This window comes from Phlebotomus papatasi, chromosome 1 (assembly GCF_024763615.1).
Source record: "Phlebotomus papatasi isolate M1 chromosome 1, Ppap_2.1, whole genome shotgun sequence".
In the NCBI taxonomy this organism is placed as follows: Eukaryota; Metazoa; Arthropoda; class Insecta; order Diptera; family Psychodidae; genus Phlebotomus; species Phlebotomus papatasi.
Genome location: NC_077222.1, coordinates 37,536,209 through 37,561,291, shown reverse-complemented (window position 1 = coordinate 37,561,291; position 25,083 = coordinate 37,536,209). Strand labels below are relative to the sequence as shown.

The window sequence follows — 25,083 nt, the reverse complement described above, 5'->3', positions numbered from 1 at the left end:
ATACCGGAGATACCGTGAGGACTCTTCTTAAGTCCAAGTATTAATAACATTTAAATATAGTGATTTTCTTATCAATGAGAGATTTCCCAGAAAAGCTGTGAAAGCCATTATTGTGAGTGCGTCGATATCGGGGCAGACCTAGGACATTTGCCTTGCAGCGCCTTGGGATTGACCGTGAACACCTTCTTAAAGTGGGGGAGGATCGACAGGCGTAGGCTGCTAACCTATCTTAGGCCCGCGACCCCAATAGGGATAAGCGGTTGAAAGTGATGATGATTTTCCTATCACTTTATAAGGCTCTGCAACCTGAAATCTTGTTTGAACTTAAAAATGCTTATATTTTTGAAAATTGAATAAACTGAATTTAATTGAAAGTTGATTAGGGGAGGGTGGGGCAGTTTAACGACGGAGCAGTTTCAATTTTTGCACATTCTTCTTATCTTCTTCTTTGAAAGGAATGAAATAAAACCTTCATGTTACTGAAGCGATAACTGAGACCCATGTTCATAAAAATAATTAATTTCGTGACGCTTCTCGTTTGAGTTCTGTAATTGATTTTCAAAAACTGCAATAAAATGAAACTTTTTACAGAGTCTTATTTACAAAAAATTTCTGAACCGTTGCACTTATCTTTCGAAGTAACATAATTGTATTAATTAACTAGTGGTTTTATGATTATTATAAGGCATTTAGCGTTGATTGAATTCTAACACGGTTCCGACAATTTTAATGTGAGTTCCGAAAGTGCGTAAGGGGCAGTTTCATGCAAGCACACGGAGAAGTTTCCTGTGTCCAATAATTTGCTTTTTTAATCAAAATTAACTTAAAGCGATCACTGAAAACGTTTTGTAGCTGTTTTTGTCGATAAAGTTCGAAATTTTGGGAAGTAGATTTTCTAAAAACTCATTAACAAAAAAATTAAATTAAAACAATCTATCAGTGATTTTAAGCGTTTAAAAACGTTAAAGTTAATTGTTATAATATTTTTTAGAATGTTTTCAGCAAGATGTTATAAATTTTTTGTAGTATTATGACAATACAAGATTTTAAAATACTATTATAAAACTGTTATACTAAAAATGACATGTTCTAAGGCGATATATTGATTCATTTGTGTTCAGAATTAGCTTAGGACTACAAAAGACATTTCTTTCGTATAAAAATTTTAAGAAAATTGCTCAATTAATGAAAAATAGGATTGGAAATTTATGGCGATATCTTATTTTCTCTGTATGATCAATTAAAGTTAAAATTCTGTTATAAAGTTCTTGCTCGATTATATTTTTTTGTTTTAAAGTTCTAGAAGACTTTAAAATAGTAATTTGAATCAATTCTGGTATCGCAAGTTTCATATAAACACATTTTATCTTTCTCAAAAATTGCCTCATATTTATCTTGAAATTGCCCCGCAATGGGGACTTTCACACATTCTGCCATTCAAATAAAATCATTTTCTCCACAATAGATCAATGAAATTAAAGGATTATTATTATTATTTTTATTAACCCTAAACACAACTGTAACTCATAGAATATTATAAAGTTTTAACTCTGTTTATCATATTTTTACAAAATGGTCTCAAGATCCATTTTGCAACTTAGGGGTGAAAGTGCCCCACCCTCCCCTATTAAAAATTTATTTTATATTTTACTGACGACAAATAATATTTTACTGACCAAGTTTATTTTTTTGCTGCTCATTCTTTGCCAAAAAAAATATTCTGAAGTTTTTCAGTGTTTATTAAGATAAAGTGTAGTATTTCCGTTATAGAGTGTCTCAAATTATAACATAAACTTTAGATGTAATTTTTCTCTGAGTGTTTTGTCAGAAGGATTCCAACAGTGGCTTTAAGTAATCGGAGAATCCAAGGCACAAGATCCAAACATTGAGAGACTCTGAGTCTCTTTCAGCGGCAGCAACTGACCATATCCCAGGGAAGGGCAAGAGGATGGGTGATCGTGGCTGAGTAAGTGCAGGGAGGAAGATGTGGAGCGATATGCAGTGGCAATAAATTTCCTGCGTGGTTCTTCTCTTTCGCGCGCCCAAAAACAAAAATTGGAACCCGGTTTTTCGCTTCTAAAATGGTCACCCAACAATGCCAACAAAATTGTTCTGAACTTCTTTGCGGGCTACTTTTTTGTGGTTTTTGGGGGCCTCCTCTCGCACATCTCCCGCACTCACCTTTGTCCTTCTGGCTGCATCAATTCCCAATGGCGGAGAGGCTTCTGCTCCGGCTGCGTCTGAACCGTTGAGAAAAGTCAAAGAAAGAAATTTGTTAATTGGATTCGAATTCCTAATAAAAATTCCGCTGATCGACCAAATCGATGTTTGTCGTCTCTTGGTGGATGTGTTCTTTTTTTGTTTTACTTCACTCTGTACTTTCCTTACCTGTTTTATTATTCGTTCATCCTTTTATATATTGTATCACTTGTTCCGCGAAGGGCATTCTTTTTTACCATCACCAGACTATCTGCTGGCTGAAGGGGAAAAAGAGCACGGAGACCAAAAGAGCAGGTTTATCCCAGCTTATAATCCTTTGTCCAACTTCTTTTGTCTTTGGCACAAAATTTCCAATGCTTTTTGGCCAAATCATAAAAATCGAAAAGAGTTTGTAGGTACTGTTACCATTTCTCAACAGTTTTGGCACAGGAAAGCTCTATTTACATGCTTTTTTCCATAAATTTTCTTATTCGTTTAAATGCGCATTTTTTCGGTATATAAATTTGCAAATGAAAAAAAAATAATGTACATGAAATTTAAATTTGGATGCATTTTAATGCACAAACTATATCATTTAGTCGGTTATAAAGGAAATGGTCATTTGCGGGATTAACCGGATACTGTTTTCATTTATTTATTCTTTTTCGATATTTATATTAAAAGGATGGATTTCAAGAGAGTGCTTTTCAAAGTAAATTTTGGAATTTGATATTCAAGATAAGAAGTATTAGGATTAATTAAATAAATCAGACTGCATAAATGTAAAACACTGAGCGTAAAACAGACCAACTATATTATGAATAACTATGTTCATCATATGTTATAAAATAAAAAAAACTTATGTACATAGAATAAAAAGGCAAAAAAAACAAGAAAAGCACTAATGGTTACAGCCGCTACAGCACACTTTTTAGATCAGGAAAATTTCATGAAGTCGAATTTCTTTCTATCTCAAAGATTATTCATATATCTGTCTCATTTTCGCACTTCAAATTCGATAGAACTAAATTGAATTTGATGTGATGCTCAAAAAAAAAGAAGAAGAGTGAGAAAGAGTTGGACAAAATATGCAAATTGTTTGAGAAAGCCAAGGATGTAAATTTCTAAAATAAAATTTTTCTAAGATCTATAAGGTGTGCCGAAGGCATAATGAATAAAATTGGTTAGTAAAAAAATACATTAGGTTAGTAAAATATTACATTTTGGTCATTTGTAAGCGGCTACAGCATTTGGGCCAAACTTTGGTAAAAATGTTCAGTAAAAATGAAAATTGATTAAACAATGAAATAGTTTTTGCAAAGGGAAAATTAAGAAGTTATAAACCATTTTATTTTTTTATTTACCGAAAAATCAATTTTTTGCACACTATTTTTAATTAAATAGGTTCTAAGAATGTTCTACCCTTGATAGACTTAAATTTTTACCAAAATGAGTCTAAGATAAGAGGAGGAGAGTAGGAGATAAAATGAAAACCTTTTTATTTTATTTTTGCTTAGACTTTTATGGAAATGTTATTGCTTTTAAGATTATAAATTGAGCATGCATAATTTTTTTTTACTGATCATTTGTACAATACCAAAAATAAATATTAAAAAATAGTAAAAAAAACAACAACGAGAATAAATAGAAAATCTAATAAAATTAGTATGCTATAATAATAATAATAATTAGATCAGAAACTTTCTTTTATAAATAAAATTAAAAAATTATTGAAATCTTATAAGAACATACACAATCGGCAATAGGTTAAAAAGTATAGTAGGGGAAAGTACTCTCTCTTCGAACGTTCATGCCTTCGAATAGTGTGAATTTCTTTTATTTTGCCTAAGGGACTTACACATAATGATCAATAATTGATAAAATAAACTAACTAATACTTAATAGAAATATGTAAGTCTTTTAGGAAAAATAAGAGAAAATTCACATTATTCGAAGGTATGAACTTTCGAATGGAGAGTACTTTCCCCTACTCTCTATATTTTATTGGCGAAAATAAATGCACATTTAGAAAACTCGCTAGAGAACTGGCCTAGTTCCTTTATGAGATGTTATACCAATATTTACTAAATATTGTAATTATTATTGGTCTAAAATCGTTTACATTAGTGCAGGAGAGTGAGAATATGTATTATGTATGATAAGCACTGCTTTCAAAAATACATTTTTTAGAATGATAAATAAAATTATAGGCTACTGCATATTTTCATAATCAATACCATCATTATCATAAAAAGAAAAAAAAATATTCAAAATTACGCATTAGACAAGCTTCTAGTACTAAGGGAAAGAAAAGTGAACAATACTTAAATCAAATTAAAATACATTAGTAGATTGATATATTTATCATAAAACATATCTAAGTGTTGAATTAAACCCTGGACTTACCATGCGTTTTATATACAATTCTTCACAGTACAAATCATCAATAATATCAATATACGAGTATTGTAAAAAAAATGATTTTCACAAAATTCTTGCAATCAGCATTCGAAAATTTTGGCGATTTCCTCTCTCAATGAATTATTCAGTAATCATTTAACAAAACTGCATTTTATAAATAAATCATACATCCTGAGAAGATCAAACTGACCAGAACCGGAAATACGCCAAGATTTGCGCGGTTAATTTTTGCAAATTGTATATTTCCTGCTGGGTAAAAAAAGACAATTAATTTTCAAACACGAATGATTTCATTAATAAATTATATTTGATCACAATATATTCAAGAAATCTACAAGTTTTTTTTCATCTTTCTCTCTATTCTTTGCAAATATGTAAAAATGTGCCCTGAAGAGATTGTGGCATATTCAGTAGAGTTCGGCAAAAGTCATTTGGTGCATCTCATCGAGGGCATGGGATGAAGCTGAGGTTGGATTTCCCTCCCCTGTGCCTCCTTGAGTATTTCCGGGGACCGTTAGTCCCGTCATGGTCGATGAACCTTTCCCTGATCCTTGAATCGGTGGCTGTGTTTCTTGCCTCATCAGATTTCTTCTCCACTTGGCTCTCGCATTTTGAAACCAAACCTGCAATTGACGCCAACATGAGTGAAATTCACAATGAAATCTCACGTGAAATTCGGTGTCTTGCCAGTGGCCAAAACAAAAAAAGAGAAGAAGTCACAAAAGAAAACCAAAAAGGGAAGCACGATGGCAAAGATGGCATAAGCACTTGGAGAAAGATGGCAAGGGAGAGAAAATTTACTTGCAAAACACGTTTGGAGAGTCCAGTTTTCTGGGCCAATTGCTTCAAGTCTTTGGCATCCGGATTCTGATTGATTGCAAAATAAGATTTCATTGTTCGCAATTGGTGATGTTTAAAGGAAGTTCGCATACGTTTCGTTCTCGTCTGGGGTGTGAGGCATCCACCGGAGCCAGGTGAATGACTACTTCCATCATAGGACAGATCTAAGGATCCACTTTGAACATCCGACGAGATCAACTCTGCAACGAAAATTTTACTCGTTAGATAACTTATAGTTTGCATTTAAATAATACAATTATTTTAGAATATTTTTTATTTTATTTTTAGAATACAATTTTTAGCTTAAATAAAATACTTTTTTTAAGTTATGAGTAGGGGAAGGTTTTGCAGGTTTCTACATGGTCATATATTCTAACAGCTAGTCCAACACCTCACATTGCCTGACAAATTTGGGGGCCTAGGTCTTTTTTGCTTTTTATGAGGCGTAGGGGGAACTGGGGTAGTAGTAAACAGGGGTAGTTGTAAACACTGTGATTTTTTTCATTAATTTTAAGACTCCAGAGAATAAAACCCATAAGCATTAATAGATACCATATGGGGATGTATGTCCAAAGATGAATTGGTCAATATAATCCTAATACTTTAAAAATAAAAATCATTTTTCCTGAAAATGTTGATATTTCGATTATTTTGGTCATTTGGATTTCCACCTGGAAGTTAAAGATTGTGTAGAATAATCGAAATGAGGCAATATCAGTTCTTTCCTACATCTTTTAGGATTATATTAATGCATTTACTAGAGAAATTGGGATTCTCATTATTTTAAAAGAATTAATAATTGGTCGGAAAACAGCATTTGGGGTAGATGTAAACAAGCAATTTGAATTTCACAAAATGAGTAGGGTGGAATCACCAGTTCTCGCCAGTGCCCCACTTCTCGCCACTTACATTGAAATCGCTATTTTTCGCTATTTATGAAATAAATGAGTCGCAATTTTTTTGTATTGTTTCTGCTTCTACGCATAGAATCGAAAAATAATAATTATTCGTTTTGGATTCACGATTTTGATCACTTTTTAGAGCAATATTTTAAGCAAGTGCATCGAATCCAACATCTCTTACCAAATGTACTAAGTGTCGTCAAATTTTCATCAGGCCAAAAATACCTATTTGGGTAAATAATTTGTCTATTGAATATTTAATTGCACTTGTGGAATACATAAAATTTGTATTTAGTCAATTAATATTTCATTTTATATTATTTTTATATAAAAATGAGGCATGGCGAGAAGTGGTAATATTCTGGAATTGATTTTACCACCTGTCGCCATATCTTTTCAATAGGCGACGCTAACTTCATTTCGTACATTCTCAATTGTCAAATCTGCATTGTTTACTTTCTGCAAAAGCCCCATAATTTGATTTCTCAAATAAAAGTGAAGAAAAATGATTTAAAGAGAGTAATAATAAAGTGATCACAAGGAAAGAGAAATGGTGAATGTATTCTTTTCATAGCATTGCCTAAAATAACCGAGAGTGGTTCTTTTCAAGTGGGTGGCGAGAAGTGGTTACAAATTTTACAAAACTGGCGAAAAGTGGTAAAAAGTGGCGACGAAATGGTTATTTTTGCATTATTAATAAAAATCAGTTTTTTTTAAGTAGTCCAGCGTTATGTTCTAGGATTATTGTTTTCACGTATCTAGAGCCAATACATCTAAGTAACTTTGTGTCAAATTTGACTTATCTTGTAACAAGGATTCAAAAGTTATGATTAAATGAATTTAATTTTTTCCTAAACATGGCGATAGCCGGTTATTCCACCCTAGGTAAAAGAGCGGGAAATTGACCTTCATGCGAAATGTCTAATTTATTGACTACGAAAAATATTGGTGGCGTTGTGTTCAATAAGAAGTCACATGATGTCAAAATATGAGGAAAATCCATCAAAAATGTCTTTGATTTGCATGTTTTTAGTTTTTTGCTATTTTAATTGTGGAGCTCAGAGGCAAAATGACACATATCCTATGCTTTAGCTATAGGATATGTGTCATTTTGCGTCTGAGCTCCACAATTATTCTTTGTAAAAAGTGTCGTGATTTTTTGAAAAATATACAGTCTTTATATATCTCTTAAGTAATTAAAATAATCGAAAGTGGTGCAAAGTTAATTTCAAGGGTGGAAAAAAGGGTGTTTACATCCTCCCCAGAAAGTGGTTACTTCTACCCCAGGTATTTTGTGAAAAGAGAAAAATGCACAGTGACACAAATTTTATTTTTATGGAAAACTCAATTGTTTTCCAGCATCCGCATTACCCTCGATGTATTGCCTATACCCAAGGGTAAAACATGAGCTAAGAAAAATTTTCCAAAAAATCACGGTGTCCTTGGAAAATCACCTCAAATTCGCATCTATCGAAAATGGTTACATGTGCCCCAGTCTCCCCTACATAAATGTCAAAATTTTGTACGCAGCTGAACAAACCAGGGTAAATATGTAATAATCGCCACTAAATTTTAATTTTCTTCTACAGGAAAATTTAAGGATTTCTAGGAATTTTGTGAAGTGGAATTATGAACCTAACAAAAGATTTTTTTGACATAATGATAAAATTGATCCGGTTTGTGTCAGTTAAAAAAAAATTAATTTTGGACATTATTTTCCGTACGAAGCTGCACAAACTCTCCCTTGTTTAATCGCTCAGAGCAAGAATAGGCTATTTTAATTGAGAAATGCATATACGATAGACTTTTTTTTGCTCACAGAAACTCCTTTTTCAATATAAGAAAAGTAGTTTTTTGAGTGTTTGGGAAAATTACATGTTTTTCTTTAATAAGTATATGTGCGAAACTTTCTTGTTCTCCCAAATATTTTGCTTGCTAATTAATTTCTTTAATTTTATTAAAGCAGTGTGATCATTAAATTTTTACAAAAATAGGTCTAATGTACAGTGGCGACAAGATAAATAGCACACCTTCAGCGATTTTCCTATTTTGATGTTTCATGATACATTATCAATCTTTATACATAATCATACTTTATTTTTTAGAAAATATAATGCCCATTATAAATAAAAATGATAATTATTTAATATTTGTGTCTTTTAGAACCATGTGTTTTTGTCATTTTATGAGTTTAGGTATAAATCGTGCGTGGAAAATTTAAATAGCACACTTTCGTTTTCTTTGAAAATATTACCTGAAATTTACTTTTATTTTAAAATTCATTATATTTCTGTATTTTTGATCATTTATAGGCATTAATGCCACAAATATTCGTAAAAATAAAGTTATGAGAACTGAAAAATCATGTAAATAGAGCCTTTGGTGCAGATTTATGGGCTTTAGGTAAAAGAGTTTAGGATAACTAAGATTTTTTTTTGTAAATTATATTGTTCAAGGAAGATAACCATAAATTCAATAATTTTTTTTTGACCAAACTTACAAATCACACAAAAACTCGAAAATTTCGAGAAAGAATTACGATTTTTAGAGAAGATTCTGCCATTGTTCGTATATAGTAAAATTGAATTTATTTGCCGCCGTTCCGAAAATAAAGGAACAAATTGAACATAATTTGAAAAAGTGACTGATGTGGGCATTACTGGAAGCCAATTATGTAAAAATACCCGGTATAGAAGTGTTGCCAGACGTGCAGAGTTAGTATCCAAACGAAACTGTACCTGTTGTTTGATTTTTGTTAAAGAGCATATGCAGAAGGACCTGTAATTCTGGAATAATATTCTTTGAACAGATGTATTACTGTTTAATATCACAGGATATGCCATAACAAAATATTAGATGTCCCAAAAGTCAAGAATTTTTTACTTGATACATAACTGTGGTAATTTTATAATAGCGGTTAGCGGTGGTAATTTTATAATATGGGGTTACTTTTTGCGAAGTGGCGAATGGTCTGTATATGGAATATCAGGCAATGTAAACCAATTTGTTTAGAAGGACATTTTTGGACAAGACATGTACTTCAACATGGTAAAGAATTTGCTTTTGGTTTTTAAGTTTTAACCAAGCTAATGATCCCAAACACAATGCCCAAGGGTTTGTAAAACTAGTTCAATCAGTACAGAATTGACTTTCTGGAATGGTCAGGACGGTCTAAGGCCCTCAATCCTGTTGAATTTAAAAGAAAAGATTGACCACAAGATAAATCTCTCGAATGTGACTAATTTGAGATAGTTTTAAGTAGATATCCACACTACATGAAATACAATCACATTAGAATAGTGTCAAATCCTGATTTCTTTAATGATCCTTAGTTGTCAAGTGCTCATTTTTCCAAAAGTTACTTAACTAAATCTAATTAATCCAAATTTAATTTGATAATAGAATTCGTAAGTTGTTAATTGCAGTAGAAACCGAAAACTATCACTTCTTATAGGGTATGCTATTTATATTGTCTTCTTAATATGTGCCATTTCAAGAATTTTTTGATCGTGATAAATTTCTTGATAGAACTTTCAGGTTTTTTCTTCATAATCAAAATGTATTTATATACAAGTTCATTTATTATTATTACTTTCATCATTTAAAGTAAAGGCCTAATTTTTCGAAAAACAAAGCATAGTGTCCGAAACTGTGCTATTTATCTTGTCGCCACTGTATATACAGTACGACTACAAATGTCAATGCTTTTAGTTCTTATGTTCTTGCAAGTTTTAAATTTGATTTTTGAAATAGTTATTAGTAAATTTGTCTCAGAATTTTATTTATTGAACTATATGGGTATTAGTTTGACATTCAACTTGAAATTTTTCGCACTATTTAGCATGTTAAGAAGGTTGCAGCGAAAATTTAAGATATCTTTGTCTCTTTGCAAGAACCTGAATGTTGATGTCGTTGGTTTTTAAAGTACTTTTAATGCAATTTTTTTTGTTGAACAAATTTTATTTTTTACTGTTCAAGGGTACAGTGCCTCTGCACCAATCCCTCTCCCAAATATTATCAATTTTAGAAGCTCAATAAATTCAAATTTAGTACATAATATATTTTAATCTCAAAAATATTTTTTTGAGATTAGAAATCATCAAATTAAAATCCTCGTTGTTAAGATTTAATTTAATATCTTGATATTATACTTTCCCTTGCAGTTTGTATCCTTAAATGACTTAAAATTTAAATTTTGGTCTATTTATTATGAAATAGCAAGGTTTGGTATTCAAAACTTGATTTTTATGACTAAAAGGACTAAAAGCATAAATATTATGATTTTATATTTAAAAAGTAATGTGATTTTCTTTAATGTTTAATGAGAAATCTTGCCTATTTAATATGTTTTAAGTCTTCTTTTTTATCAATAAATAGCTCAAGCAAATGTGTATGATAAAATCGTTATGATTTGTGAACATTCAAAATAATTTTTTTTTGTTTCAGAATAAGTAAATACATTGCACATCAAGAAAAAATTTGCCATTTTGTATATTTTAAAACACTAGTTCATTAAGTTATGTTCAATATAACATTAAACATTAAAAAAGTCTTTTTTAATGTGTTTTTTACAGGTTGAATATATTTTAATAAAACCAGCCACGATACCTACAGATATTATAATTCAAAAACTATCTAATAACGAAGATGTCGAGATGTTAAACCTGAGATAAAAGATGCTGAGGAACTTTGTTTGTTTGAGGACACCTACGATGAATATGTCTCGTCAAATCTAAAATTTGGGTTATATGTGTCAGAAATGGAAGTTTAACTGTACAAGGGACAGTAGGACCAAAAACAATTGGGAGCGCCGATCTGCAAGTAAAATTGCGCGAAAAAAGAAAATGAGTTGGCAGTAACGTTTGGTCGATTTTGAAGAATAAAAATTAAGTAGATGGGTTTTGGTCCAAAACGATCTCATTTTGCATTACAGTCGCAGATACAAATATTGCTTTAGAGGTAAAAAAATAATTAATGATGGACGATTCTCTGGATATTCCGCATAAACAATTTTTTTGTTGAGATTTTCTATATTTATTTTTGATTGATCAAAATAACAGGGTGGAAGAGTATTTAAGCACCTTATAAGAGCCAATGTCCAATGCTATAAATAAATAAACAAAACATTTTTGTTCTAATTCGCAGCATCTTCATAAACATGTCATTGATATTGATGAGAAGTCCTCATAGTTCGGTGAATACTAATAATAAACATGGAAAAATATTCCCACGCCATGTAGCAAAAAAGAGCTATCCCTGAGACTTATGAGGGTTACTTCGAGTTGTTCGTCGGCAGGAGTGTTGAAAAAATCATGAGTGGTAAATCAATAAAAAAGTAGCATGAGAGCCTGCACATCACTTTATCTCTTGTATCTCATGGAGAAAAAGTCACGTATAATCAAATTCACACGGCGCCAGGATTCAAAGGCAAAGAGATTTCCTGATAAGTTACTGAAGATGTTTATGTGTTCATCAAAATAAGCCCTCATCTTGCGTGTTAACGATAAAAAAAATGTTTGCTCCTCAAGGATTTTTTTATACGTTCGTGGAATTTTGCAATAAACAATTCGTTCTATATTTCTTCAGGAATAGCATAAAATTTATCGATTATAAGAGATAACAGCTGCGAAAAACTTAGGCAATATTGATGACTTACCCAATCTCAGAGGAGTTTGTTGCTCAATATTGTCCGAAGGAGTTTCTTGAGGCTGCACCGCTGGTGGTTTCCTTTTCCTGGGTCTGCCCTTCTGAGGACTCCCACAGTAGAATTGGGGCGATGGGGTGAGATTGAGCTCACTGCTGAAGGATATGATAGAAGATGAGTCACTTGACCCAAATAAAAGAATCACCTCAAGAGCTGAGGTAAACCCCAAAAGTGTTTTACCTCTCGAGATGGAGAATGTCGACATCATAATGCTCTCCACAGAAGACCCGACCACCACGGATGGCGGCAGTGTCTCCAGTACTCAGAGGTGCACCACAGAGGGTGCAAGAGAAGCAGGTGACGTGAAAGACCATCTCTCTGGCTCGCATCACCAGTTCGGATGAGCTGAGGCCATCGCCGCATTTGGCACAGCGTGTTGTGGAGAAGATCCTAGAGGGAGTCAATTTGTAATCAGTACGAGGCCTCTTCCTCATGCCATGCGTCTGAAGGAATTGATGATTTTTTCTTTCCGGATTGGTATCTTGCGGTGCTATTCAAAGGCAAGTGTGTCTCGGAGGATGAACAAACAATGCTCTTGGAATGGTGTTTTGCCATTAAAAAGTAGTTTGTTCAATGCACTTTAGAACCCAACCAGAAAAAACACATCAAATACATCGATTTAAAGACAATGTTGAAGCATTGCAACAATTAGGAAGTCTTGTAGTGAAAGATAAATGAATTCCATGTATCATTATTAAGAAACTTATATGGTCAAAACCATTTGGAAAATTTGATTTTATAAAATATTAAATAAAAATATTGTTCTTTAGAGATAGATTTATCAAATTTATCGTATTTAAACTTTCAAGCTTTATTAAACCCCAAAAATTAATCAATAAAAATTTTTATGTGAGTTTGTAATAAATTGTCATTCCTTCATTCAGGTACGAATTTAACTAATCCGCCATCAGGAAATATTTAGTTTTTTGATATTTGATGAATCTACTTTGAGCTGAATAATCATGACTACCGCAAAGTATTTATTTTTCATAAATGTCTCCGAAAATAAAGTCCCAACAGCTGTTTTTTTTTAATGAAAATTTGAGAAAAACTTATGCGCTTAAAAACTTAATTCAAATAAATTTTTATTATGTCAAAAAATTAGAGAAAATATTTAGTCTAAGGGGTTTAGTTAAGGGGTTACGTGGGCCAAAACGACTGGAAAACACCTTTTTTTTTCAAAATAATAAATTTTTATTTTAATTTATGTTCTTATGCATGTAAAAGCACAACATTTAAACTATATTTTCTGAAACTTTTATTTAAAAATCTTAAAAATTTCGCCGTGGGGACCCGATTTTCGGAAAGCTAATTTGTAAGAACATACTTTTCGATTGACAAGATTTATCATATATTATCTATATCGAGTACAGTAGACTCTTCGATATCCGGGTGACAGCTGCCAAACACTGGCGGTTGATATATTCAAAATTATTTTCACTAAACATGAAGTTTGTCCAGAGTGAATTAAAGTATTATTAACATTGTATCGAAGTTTTTAATACATAATTGTGATAAAAAATGAAACATAAGCACACCATGAAGAAAATTCTCTTTTTCTTTATCAGACAGAAAATAAATTCACACTGCACAAAATAGAAAAACCGTTGATCATTCAAAAAACCTAAATGTCATTTTGTCCCCCAGTCAGCCGGATATCGAAGAGTCTACTGTATATTGATATGTGACGTCAAAAAACTAAATTTCCTGTTAGCTTATGAGTTAAACTCGTACTCGAACGGTATACATTTTTAATGCATTTTTGGCAGATTTTTTTACAAAAAAAAATCAGTTTTCGGCGTATTTTACACCACGTTTTGTCTTGTAAAACATTGATACAAAATAAAAAAATTCTTCGTTTAGGTTCGAGTTTAACTCATCAGCTAACAGGAAATTTCGTTCTTTTGACGTCACATGAATTTATTCTGAGAAATCTTGTCCACCGAAAAATACATTTTTTCCAAAAACTATCTCGAAAAATCAGATCCCAACGGCTGAATTTTTAAAATTTTGAGACGAAAATTTCAGACAATGTAGTTAAAATGCTCGAATTATATTTTTTTAATATGTTTAAAAAAGATGCCAAAGTAATAGGCTGTTTTTTTAGTCTAAGAGACCCACGTAACCCCTTAAGAAAGTGCATAAAAATTTTCGTGTTTGGCTTTTTAAAGTGTCACTAGCGTTAAGACGGAAGTGACCACTAATACTCAAATATGCAGTTCTTAAGAACCCTGTATCTCTGAAATATGTTTCCAAGAACACTAGCTCAAAAGCAATTATTATCAAAAATAAATTGAAATAATAATGATAGATCAATTCTAGTAAAAGAAAATAAAATATCAGCCGCAGATATTATCTAAATTTAAAAGTAAGTTAAAAACCATAAAAAGACTATCGAGGTAAATTCATAAATTTTCTTCACAGAAAACTATAATAAAAAAATCGTTAAGTTGAATTGGCTTTGAAATTAATAAAAAAAGCTTAATAATCTAAATGGACTAAAAATAGTTTAAAAAGTATTTTAAAAAAGAATCTGTACTATTGAAGGCTTAATATTCTGAATTGTTCACGGTTTCAAAGGCTGTCATTTTCCAAATATGAATTCATTTTTCAAAAGAATCAGAAAAACAAATTTTGTCTTAACTTACCAACAAACATAATTTCTATACTCAAAGTCTAATTGAACCACTCATTATGTGTAAACCTTTGGAAATAGAGTCATGGACGTATAAATGTATAGATATAACGATAATAGTCAATTATAGCCGACAACTTCCTAATTTCAACAGACGATATGATCAAAGGATTGCCTCCTCAATTCCGGCAATTGATGCTAAAGGGAAGTCTTAAAGTCTAAAGACAAATACAAAGTGTTAAATATATCAGAGTTGTGCACTCCTGAAAAGCCAAGACTTCATTAAGCGCTTTCTATCGTTTAAATCTCATTTCACTTTTCGAGTAATTGTGGTGAGGTGCTAGAGAACTTTCAATCTCAACTCGCACGAGAAAATTCTCAATCATCCATATATGGTGTCTTAAGTGAAAACAAGCCTATAGCGTTTGGGGAAGCACAAGAAGAGCTTTTTCATTCCTCTCTATCTCTATGCAGAAAAAGGTAATACAACGTACTTGGTATCTTTGCATTTGCCGGCAATACTTTATCTGTCTCCTTAAGTGGAAAATCTCTCTGGAGGAGGAACAAGTGAGACAGAAAGTGTCAGAAGAATGGAGCAAAATCAATTTTGATTTCTTGCACCATCCCATGATACAATGGCTTGCATTTGGGTTCCCCCTTTGTACGATTGCGCCGCGCACACAATTTTACCATTGGTACAAGGGGGAAAAAATATGTCCTCCAAGAAAGGAAAGAGGACGTCAACTTTTCTGGGAGGCTCTATTGATTTTCCCATCTGCCAGGGTTTACATTTGGGGATACAATAATGGAAAAGTTTCAAGACATGTTGAACGAAGCAAAAAACGGCACAAAAGATGTTAGGATATTTTGTATGAGGAGGGTGGAGTGAAACCCTCTCAATGGCATTTGATGGAAGGTTTTCCGGTGAAAGATAAATATTGATAGAAATATCATAAGCACGAGGAAAGATAAATAAGTATATGGTCATGTGGGAAGGTTCTCAAGTGTTTTGGACAGCATTGTCCACCCCGCGAAAGTGTGAAAAAACATCACCTGGAGAGTACCCATCGAGAGCCCGTGTCTTAATTGCGCCAGGGTTGGACTATTTTGCACCTGTATCACAATCCGAATAATTTGGTTCAATGACTCACCGACAGTAGTCCTCCTTGCAGTAAATATTCCCGCCGCGACAGAAACAGCTAAGTTCTGTATCGAGGGGCTGAGAACAACGACAGCATCTAAGGCACTGTCCATGCCAGGCACGATCTGCCGCCAAAAGGTAGAATCTGCATTAAACATTGCCATGAGTCTCTCTGATCCCAATTTTCTTCCCCAAATAAAAAGTAGGAGGAAAAAATTCTGATCATCTCTCACCTGTCCTTAATGGACAATCCACAGCCGGCACAGGTATTTTCGGCCGAAGCGGATTCTGGTGACATGAGATCCTTCAGCATGACTCCTTCCGTTTGTCCGTTCTTGTCATTTGCCAATGGGCTCAAAATTGATTTTTAATGGTCTTTCCCACCTCTTTAGCAATGTTAAATAATTAAATTATACGTTGATGGCATCACTTTGAAGGACTCACACACCGATTAATTATGCTTCCCTTAACATTGTCTCCCCTTTTACTTGGTTGATCATGGCATGAAAAATGTCTTACAAAATCATCAGTTTTCACTCAACTCAAGTCGATGCACTTTATATGGTAATTGGCCTGTACAAATGATAAATTACGCGTATATTATTATTTTGTTGAAACGTACGATGCAAATGATAAATCAAGTTTAAATAAAACTTATTTAATTGAATTTACAAACAGATATTACTTGTTTTCTTTGCATTTGTCTATGAATATAGCAGATATGGGAGGAAATGGGGCACCTTTGAATTTTGGGTACCTGTGAAATTGGCTCCTTTCCCCTATTTTTTAAAAAAAAAAAATTTAGGCTTATCACAATGTAATTAATCTTCACATGTGGTTTATGGTGCTAAATCATACTATGATAAGGTCTGTTCCATTTAAATACAGAAAAATCCCTATTTGAAAGGTACTCCAATTCAAAAATGCCCCACATTCCCCTAAAGTGATTCAGCCAAAAACATTTTTGAACACTAGATATTAACTTTTGGTCAGTAAAGCAGTCTCCAAACTAAATATTTAGTCCAGTTCACGCTGGTCTGGATTTTAAAGCAACAAGAAATTATTAAGTCAATTGCTATGAATGTACGATTTTGCTACTTTTGATTTATTACTGACCAGATTCGACTTTTATTGGCTAAATTTATTTATGTTTTGCTCACAGAAATGTAACACTCAGTTAATTGAAAAGTAATTATGACGAGAGGTCAGGTTCAAGAACGTAATGTCACTGAGAAAAAAAGAGGCTGCGATTAACTTTTTTTCCTCATATCTTTAACACTTTTCGGGTGTAAAAATATCATGTTATTTTAACTTTTTCGGATTTCTCTGAGTGGTTCTACACAGAGTACGGTTACAATCAAGAAACGACTTAATAGAAAATTGTTAAAAATATTTTTCATTCATAATTTGCTATAATTCGGTGTCTCGACTAATTCTCTCTAATGTACAGTACAGACCTTAATGCGGCATTAAGTCGGGCCCGAAGATTATTATGCCCAGCGCACAATAACTTTTGTTTTGTAAACATGTTTTTAACTTTCCTATGAGAGTGAATGAAACCGTGATCCAGTTATCTCGCTCACTCTCATAAGAAATTTTGGAAACATGTTTATAAACAAAAGTTATTGTGCGCTGGGCATTAGCCTAGTTCGTAAAGGTATAGAATTTCCAAAACAAAAACAAAAAACAAGCTAGAGCAGCGATTTTAGAATAACTTAAAAAATCAATTATTGTCAGTATAAAATATTTTTAAATATTCCGTCTGTTACAAAATTAAACAGTTGAGATAAATATGAGATCTGAAGATAAAATTTTAGCTTTGTGTCCTATAAAAATAATTTCAACTCTCTTTTTAATATGCAGAAAGGTATATGTCTCAGATTGTGGGATATGGTGTGCTGTATGACTTAATTAGTAATTTTCATGACTAAAATTGCAGCTATAACCAGATAAACGTTAGATTGAATAGACAATAATCGGTAATAAACTTATGTGAAATGCTCATAAATTAGATTTTATGAGCATATTTTAGTATTCACCGTTAAACAATTAGTGATCTGATATCCAATTGACATATCTAGAATGAGAAATTCTTTTTGTTAAAAAACATCATCGATGCGGAATTTCAGATAGTTTCGTGTATTTAAAAGAGTTACAGTGAATTGCAATAAATTTCCAATAATGTTACACTTGCTCAATTTGCATCGCGTTGACGCATAAATTAAAAAAAAATTTAGACGACTTTTGATTTTCCGTTAGAGATTTCAATTTTTTAATTCTAATTTTTTTTATTTAATTTATTTATCCTCAATAATGCTTTTGAGCTTGCACTCTTGGAAGCATATAGAAGAAAAAGGAAACCGTTAATAAAGTAATACGAGACGTCAGGAAGTATTTAAACGTAAGGAAGCTTTGAACGTAAGGATAAGGTAGCATTTAAAGGTAAAAAATGAAGACATGTAGATTTTAGATCTTCAAAATATTTAGGATCGAAAGAGCACCTATTTTACAGGAAACATTTGTTGGCAATTTCGCTAGAATGTTGAAATTTATTTTTCTGTATTTTATAAAATGATTACAGAGTTTATTTTTTCATAAAACTACTTTTTTCTATAAGGATAGAAGCTGAAATTTCATATTCCAAATTCTGCAGAAAGAGTAACCAATAGGTATCCTTTCGACCCTAAGACCGTCTTCAGACTAGAGGTTTAGCCAGTTCCCGAGAGGGTCTCAAAATCTTAAACAGCAACCGATTTTATTGATTTTTCAAAATGTAATAGGTCATTTGTCCTTAATAATCCAATTCTAAGGTAAAATTTTCCAAAAAATCTTGACTGATAAGATATTAGAGAAGATAAGCCATATGGCTAAGCCTTAGGCCTGAAGCCTGTATAATAGTTTAATTTGTTTGCAAAAAATTAAAAAAAACAACTGTAAAGAAAAGAATTTATGAAAACTAAATATTTTTGATTTTTCAAAGTAATTCAAAATTTTGCAAAAGTTTTCTAACTGTTAAACTTCTCTTACGCTTTTTTGGTTGCTTGGTTTGCATCTCGGCTTAGTATTTCACATTTTTTTAGATTTTGTTTTAGTTGCATTATTGTAAATATTTTGAAGAATTTGTTCAGTATAAATCATATAATCAATTTAATTATTTTTTCTTTTGAATTTCCCACAAAAACTATGCATCTTTAGTAAATTACTAAGAATCAAAAGAAAAAATCAGCGTAGATAATTTTATTTTGGGGTAAGTGTCTCTGCTTAATATTGTGTTTTTTTTATTAAAATGGAACTGAGAAAACAGTATTCTTGATTATGCTGCTCCGCTGTCACTAACTTCATTTTTTTTTTTAATTTCAATGAAGCTCACGTGTTCTTTTTCTAATAATAATAATTTATTCGACGCTGCATTATGTGTAGAAAATAGAGTAGTGATAAAATTAAACAATTTGCAAACCCAAAATACCTGATTTTATTTATATTTTGTTGATATTTTTTTATAAGCTAATTTTTCACATGATACTTTTTGCATTTCTTAAGTTCTAAATCGTTAACGTTACTGAAATAATACTTATCATTATCTCTATACCTTCTACCCTTCGTACAATATCCGGAAGTGAAATAAGGAGGTGCATTTAACAAGTTCATTCATTTGCCATTTATGAATGATGAAAAATCCAGTCCTGGGGTGACATGATAACTTATTTTCGATACTATCGACTGTCGATTCTGAAAAATTTAAACGATAGCTGCACTTCCTGTAACTAATACAGATATTTATCAACAGTCTCATTCTTTAAAGAATGTCGCAATCAACGGCACAACAATCCGTAAAAAGTCGGCATTCACTTAATCTATCAGATACAGATTTATCGATACTATCGATTCGATAGTGTCGAAAAGTTGTCATTCCACCCCTGAATTAAGACATATCGTTCAAGTCTTAACGCTAAGATTTGAATAAGAGATAACGGCTAAATAAGGCCTAAAGCTGAGTATTAATTAATACCCTAAAGCGGTCTTCAGACTAGAGGTTTAACCCAGTTTCAGACGGTTTCAAAATCCTAAATAGCAACCAATTTTATTGCTTTTTTTTAGAATTTACACTATAAGTCAACAACACCAAGTCAAATTTTTCCAAAAAATCTTGATTGTGTTAAAATTAGAGCAGTTAAGCCATATGGCTAAGTCTCAGGTCTGAAACCCGTATAATGCAAACGCAAACTCCCTTAGGGTAAGTGTACCAAATTTCGGCATAGCTGTATGTAAGCGCTAAAGTCTTTAGTTTGGAATGTAATATTTTTAACCCTTTGAAAACGAGAGGGTCAAAAATCGGGGGTCCGAATAAATTATTTTTTCCGAGATTTTATAGCAAAGCATAATGCCGGCTTCAGACTGGAGGTTTAGCCCAGTTCCCAATGGTCTCATAAATCTTAATAACAAGGAATTTTATTGATTTTTTAAAATCTAATGAATCATTTGTCCTTAATATTCAATCCTAAACAACAGTTTGCTAAAAAATCATGCTTGATGAGGAATTAGAGGAGTTAAGCCAGAAAACAAAGCGATAGGTCTTAAGCCCGTATAACTGTATATGGCCGTTGAAAAATTTTTATTTTTGAGTCACCCGTAACACAATTGCCCTTAAAGGGTTAATACGAATTGAATTGTTTGTTAATTCTTTTTAAGGAGTGTTGCTTTGAACCTTGATAGTTTATCGTCTTTGTTTTCTATAAAATCATTCTTGATTCATTTTAAAATGAAAAATGTAGACATTGCTTTGGGTAATACTTCGACCATCATTCTCTTCTTGCCCTTCCGGAATTCTTTCAAAGTCTTTTGCGCATCATCTCGTTCATGAAAGTTACATTTTTTGTTATTTTTTGCATTGTATATAATACCGTAAGTGCGGGTGAGTTTGTCCCCTGCGGTTGACTTATACCTCTTTGACCCCTTCCTGCTCATAAGCTTTAATTCTAATGTTTAAGAATAGTTGTCACTGATCAGACATAGTAGATTGGATTGGCAAAGACCATCCTTAAGTTCTAGAAATAAAGAAAGGCTAACGAACAGGAGGGTGTCAAAGTCACCCTCAGGGGACAAAATCACCCGGGCTTACGGTACTCTAGAGTATGCAAAAACTAAAAATTCATAGAAATTTGAGGAACAAAAGATGTGGGCGAAATTTCAAACTGGCCGAAATTTGGTGCAGTTCCAGTATCTTCTGTCAATCGGCAGATTTTAGCTGACTTTGAGAGGCTGACTGTTCGGACCATACGGGAAAAATTGGATTGATCCCTAAATCCTTAGTCGCCGTAACCGTTTATAACAATTTAATCTTATAGGGGAAACTGGGGAACCAGCAAACACGGGGTAGCACCAAATACTGCAATTTTTTAATAAGATATTCGATTTCTGAGGACAAGACTTATAGAAATTTTTAGGCATTATAGGGATGCTTGTCCACTGAAGCATATGGTCAAGATAGTCCAAATAGTTTAGAAATAAAAATTAGTGTTTGGTGCTAACCTGTGATTGGTGGTGCCCCAGTTTCCCCTATGCTATTTATTTATTTATTTTTATATTATTTCAAAATATTAATCAGAATATGCGTAAAAATAAATAAGAGTTTATCTCATAATACGTTAATTTAATACAAGAGCTAGGCTTGTACTATAGCCCCGAAGCTTTTACGGTGACGTTAAGGAATTAACGGTCAGTCAATGCGTTTTTACAGCAGATTGTTTTCATTTTCACTTTAAATTCAATTAAACGGTTAATGACATTGTAATTAATTGAGTGTTAAATGTCGATACTTTCAGCATTTATTATGAGGCGACAATTCTGTAATAATTAATTACGTCATTAAATTACTGTCAAATAAATTGATATGCGATGCTCGTACTGAACTTTAGCGGCACTCTTGGTAGATTCTTTTGCTTAGGGGAGAGCACGCCCAAAGAAAAAAACGTAGTTCTGTTGGAAATTGCGTGAATAACTGCAATATTCGCACATTGAGGTGTTTCACCAAAGAGTAATTAAAAAATAATGCGTGTTGGGGTTAAATAGTGAACGATGGGGTGAAACCACTTGCCCTAAACCTTGTATGGAAAGGGCAGGAAGGAGAAGATGTGTTGGAGCGGCTGAACAAAACAGAGTCACTGCAATTTGTTAATTCAAATTACCATTTGCACGGGTCACGTCTTGTTTCAGGTTCTGTGGTGCATCGAATTATTTTTTTTTGCAGCAGCAGTTTTCCGCGGATTAGTGTTTTAACAAGCAATTAATTAAATTACACATCATTCACAAAAATATGCCTTGAGCACAATTGCTTACTTTATAAGCACTTTGTTCGGTTTTGCACTTTTTTTTTGTTCTTTTACGAGAGGGAGTTATTTCCGGTGTTGGTGGGGTCTCCTGAGTATGTAAGTTCAGGAGCCCCAATCAGGATACTGACTTCATTTGAGGTGATCTCGGGTATTGGGCATGGGTGCACGAGTAAAACGGAAGCTCTTGAGCTTGGGTTGTGCTGTGAGAAGAACTCTAATTGGATGTACGTCGTGTCATAAATCAAATGAAAGGTTACACAGCAGCTTTTTCTCCTGTTCGCCTCAGCATCCAATCTTGTGGTGGCGTCTTGCGGGAGCGCGCGAGATCAGCAATTACGTTGGTCAGTGTTAAGCACTTCTCTGGGTAGGTGATGACAAGAGCACGCTGGCACAGAACCAGGGAGATGGATGCATTCAGAACGGAGGTAAGAATTCAACTATTTGGTGAAAAATTCTCAATATCTTCCTCTCCTTCGCGTTTTCACCGTGATTGTGTGCCTGGCCACGAATCGTGTGACTGTGTTGGGAATATTTTTTTCCTGCTCCTTCTTCTATATATATTTTTTTCCTCCACTTCTTTTGCCTCTTGTGCACCCCTATTGAGTCCTCCTTGTTTCTAACTATATGCCTCTATCCCTCTGATATTTTTATTTGTCTTTCCTGTTGAGCTGTTTTTTTTTCTGTATATATATTTTTGTTCCTCTACTCTATACCTAACAACTCGAGATTATCAGTAGAGGTGAAAAAGAGAAAAAGCTGACTACCGTTGAGACGACACCATCGAACAATGCCAAACGATTTTGATGAAAAAGCGCGAATCCAGCATTCTGCCACTCATCACATCACTATATATGCCATCAAATGGCAGAATTTTCCAGCTGTATTGGTGTATTTTCCCTCCGAGAGAGAGACAGAAGAGGACATGTCGGAAAATTCTGAGGGAAATATCATCCAAACACATGCAACATCTCTGGTTCTACCCCTCCACCAGAGGAAGCCCATGAGCAAGGGAAAACCTTTTTATTCATGGGCACGAGGGGGTGAATTTGTGCTTTGGATGGAGAGGTTCCTCAGACAGAAGAAGGGTGATTTTGCTTTCACAGAAGAACCGCCTTTGTTTGCATCAGTGGGTGGAGGGACCAGCCAAAAAAAGATGGCAAAAAAGTTCTCGAGGAGGAAAAAATCTTGAAAGAGATTTTTTTGTGTGTTACGAAATGTATATTGATGTATTTGCAATTGTATTTCAAGATGAAGCAACTTTTACATATTCTCTGCAAATATTACTTTGAAGAATTAAAAGTTATTCTACCTTTTGGAAAAGTTTGCCGAAGAAGACGTATAACTTCAATTTTGACTCTGCAAGGACACAGGCAATTACACGAATTTGAATTTAAATTTAAATTATCTTATCATTTAATCAGTGTGAGGAAACTACCGTGATCGATATACCTTGCAAGTATTTTGAGTAACTTAAAGCAGGGATATCAAGCGGGTCTATAACTTATTTAAAATAAAAAGAAAACAAATAAATTTTATATATAATGTTAAAAATACAAATTTGGTTTTGAAGAGCCTTAATAAAAATGCGCCATTCAAGAAAGGTGTAGCAGAACAAGCGTTTTGACAAAAGTTAGTTGACTTCCTGATGAACCATGGCAGATGCACATGATAAAGAGTTTGAGAGTGTCCTGTTGTCCGGAGTTGGCCAGATGAGAGATACACTGATGTGGAATAAGCCAGCCAATCTAGAGTGATGCACGAAGCCATCAGTGTATGACCGGACAGTGGCAGTGCTGTAGGGGAAACTGGGGCACCACCAAACACGGGGTACCACCAAACACTGCGATTTTTTAATCGGATATTGGATATCAGAGGATAAGACCTATAGGAATTTATAGGCACTATAGGGATGCTTGTCCATTGAAGTAATGGTCGAGATCGAGATAGTCCAAGTAGTTTAGAAATAAAAATTAGTGTTTGGTGGTACCCCGTGTTTAGTGGTGCCCCAGTTTCCCCTAAGTAATCAGTTCGAGCAGAAGTGACAAAGAACCGTTTGCAACCGAACAAATGTTAAATAAAAACTTTGTACGTCAATGGTCAAAACGCAACCTGGACAAACTAATTTTGACATTTATTCGGTTTCAAACGATTATTGCTCACCCCTGAGCTAGATCATGATAAGGAACCTGAACCTATGTATCCGGCTGATCAATTTTTTTTCAACACTGGGTGTGGTTGTGGTTACTCTATGGTGCAGAGGTCTCTGCGCCATAGATTTAGCACTTCATCTACTTAGCCATAAGCTCCCCCTGAGAAAAAATTTAGACTTTAAATAAAAAATAAATATTTTTTAAACGAAATATTGGTCGAAGTGGCATCTAGTATAAAGCCTAGTATATTAAAATCATTGTCTTACATTAGTTCTTAAAGCGCGTCCACGATAATATTGTTCCAAATGATTTAATATTTTAATGACATATGTAACTAGCTCCGCATTTTCATTGTATGTAAACATTGCAACACGTGTTTTACCTTTCTTTTGGTGAAACTCTCATCAAATTATGTTCATTTGTCACTGAGATACGAAATAATAATGCAAAAGAGAAATATCTAAAAAAATCCTGGAATCAATTACGCGGACCTTGGAAAACTCGCAAATACCTCACGCGAGACCGTCCGGAGGGTGATTCTTCGATTCCTCGACAGTAAAACCACTGCCCAGAAACATGGATGTGGAAAAAATTGGAGTATTGGAGATCGAGGTTTGGAGAAAAAGATGATCATGCGCTACAAGAACAATCCTTCAACATCTGTGGGGATATGGCTAAAAAACTTAAATGTTCTCCCAGTCTTGTGTACAAAATCAAACAGAGGAATGGACTGAAGACTTTTAAGGCCCAAGCAGCCCCTCA

General features: G+C 33.2%; 1 protein-coding gene across 3 annotated transcripts; it reads right to left on the bottom strand.

Moving 5' to 3' along the window:
• Positions 1–4,908: 4,908 nt before the first annotated feature.
• Positions 4,909–22,992, bottom strand: LOC129799023 (LIM/homeobox protein Lhx9-like). Of its 3 annotated transcripts, XM_055842615.1 has the most exons (8): positions 22,028–22,981; positions 16,076–16,415; positions 15,853–15,987; positions 12,247–12,456; positions 12,019–12,161; positions 5,553–5,660; positions 5,422–5,487; positions 4,909–5,243 (listed from the first exon to the last, which is right to left on the bottom strand). In XM_055842615.1, exons 2-8 carry the CDS (start codon positions 16,153–16,155, stop codon positions 5,062–5,064), a joined length of 924 nt encoding a protein of 307 aa, XP_055698590.1. In that variant the 5' UTR covers positions 16,156–16,415; positions 22,028–22,981; the 3' UTR covers positions 4,909–5,061. The 3 variants fall into 3 exon arrangements, with proteins under 3 accessions (XP_055698590.1, XP_055698587.1, XP_055698589.1); XM_055842612.1 differs by having other exon boundaries at positions 5,422–5,660; positions 22,028–22,992; XM_055842614.1 differs by lacking the exon at positions 22,028–22,981 and having other exon boundaries at positions 5,422–5,660; positions 12,019–12,158; positions 16,076–16,543.
• Positions 22,993–25,083: the final 2,091 nt, after the last annotated feature.

Coding starts and splice junctions, on each gene's coding strand:
- LOC129799023 (XM_055842612.1), bottom strand. CDS start 16,155: ATGCTGAAGGATCTCATGTCACCAGAATCCGCTTCGGCCGAAAATACC. Junction 15,988..16,075: donor GGATTGTCCATTAAGGACAG/GTGAGAGATGAT, acceptor TGTTTAATGCAG/ATTCTACCTTTTGGCGGCAG. Junction 12,162..12,246: donor GACATTCTCCATCTCGAGAG/GTAAAACACTTT, acceptor CATATCCTTCAG/CAGTGAGCTCAATCTCACCC.